Source organism: Eimeria mitis, genomic scaffold, assembly GCF_000499745.2.
Source record: "Eimeria mitis Houghton genomic scaffold, Emh_scaff1255, whole genome shotgun sequence".
Lineage (NCBI taxonomy): Eukaryota > Apicomplexa > Conoidasida > Eucoccidiorida > Eimeriidae > Eimeria > Eimeria mitis.
The window spans coordinates 6,828-7,834 of NW_013568461.1; the positions used below are offsets into that span (position 1 = coordinate 6,828).

Below are 1,007 nucleotides of genomic sequence, written 5' to 3' on the forward strand. Positions count from 1 at the left end.
CGGTATGCATGCGGGCAAGGCAGGGGAGGTGTTGATCGTTTACCTGCAGGAGCAGCGTGCTGACGAGTACGATTTGGCCAACAGGGGCAACCCCTGCGGCGACGAGGTTGGCTGTGTGCAGAAGGGCAATGGCGAGGCCACTGGTAAAGATGAGCTGCTGCCCGAAGTTGAGTAGGGCCAGCGACTCATTCACCTTCGCCATTTGATTCTCCAGCTGCCGCTGCACACTCCCAAACCGCTCCGCCTCCTGCGCCTCCGCCGTGAAGTAACGCACCGCCTCCGCGTTACTTAAAGAGTCCACCAACAGCCCTGATATCAACAAAACCAATGCAATGAAATCATAAACCCTGAACCCTAAACCATCAACACCTATCGCGCTCTCGCCTCATCCATGCTACCGTTAGAGGCAGATCAAACACACTGACAAACGCCCACTGAACTGCGTAGCAACACCCGAGGATCTCCCATATTCCTAAAGAGGCGTCGGTACCCTGGGGGCCTCAAAACCCTTAGATCCCCGTGTCGGCCCCCAACAGCTGAAGGGATTTCCCAGGGGCTCTTACACCTACTGAAGGCCCCTATGACCCCCGTGCGGGTCCCCTCGTTCCCGCATACTCCTTGGGAGTTAGTTTACGTGAGGATCGTACCGGCGCTGAGCCCCTCTAGGCGGTTCATCTCGCGTCTCAGTTTGGCTCTGCGCGTAGTGACGGTGGCGGTGAATGCCCAGTACGCAGAAATTGTGGCCACAGCTGTTGCCGCCACGGTCCAACCAACTCGCAGCTTCAAGAGAACTAAAACCATCAAAAACTCCAGTGTCGTTGGCACCACCTGCAGCAGCACCAGCAGCAACAGAAGCAGGTAGCGGGAGCAGCAGCAGCAAAGGCAGCAGCATACGCCCAGCATTCTCAACTGGCTGTCACGACACCCCGCATACTTAATGCAGTGCATCTAGTACTTACCTGAAATAGCAAAACATTCAGAAGCAGTGATATGGCCTTGGTCCCTCG

General features: G+C 56.3%; 1 protein-coding gene across 1 annotated transcript in view; it reads right to left on the minus strand.

The window, feature by feature from the left end:
* The window catches only part of EMH_0033000 (ABC transporter, putative), a gene marked incomplete at both ends in the record, with an annotated part of 8,500 nt that overhangs the window by 5,926 nt on the left and 1,567 nt on the right, over positions 1–1,007 (minus strand). Inside the window, 3 exons of the mRNA XM_013494699.1 lie at positions 44–347; positions 648–828; positions 960–1,005. Of these exons, the coding sequence (XP_013350153.1) occupies positions 44–347; positions 648–828; positions 960–1,005 (531 nt within the window). The remainder of the gene's footprint in view (positions 1–43; positions 348–647; positions 829–959; positions 1,006–1,007) is intronic.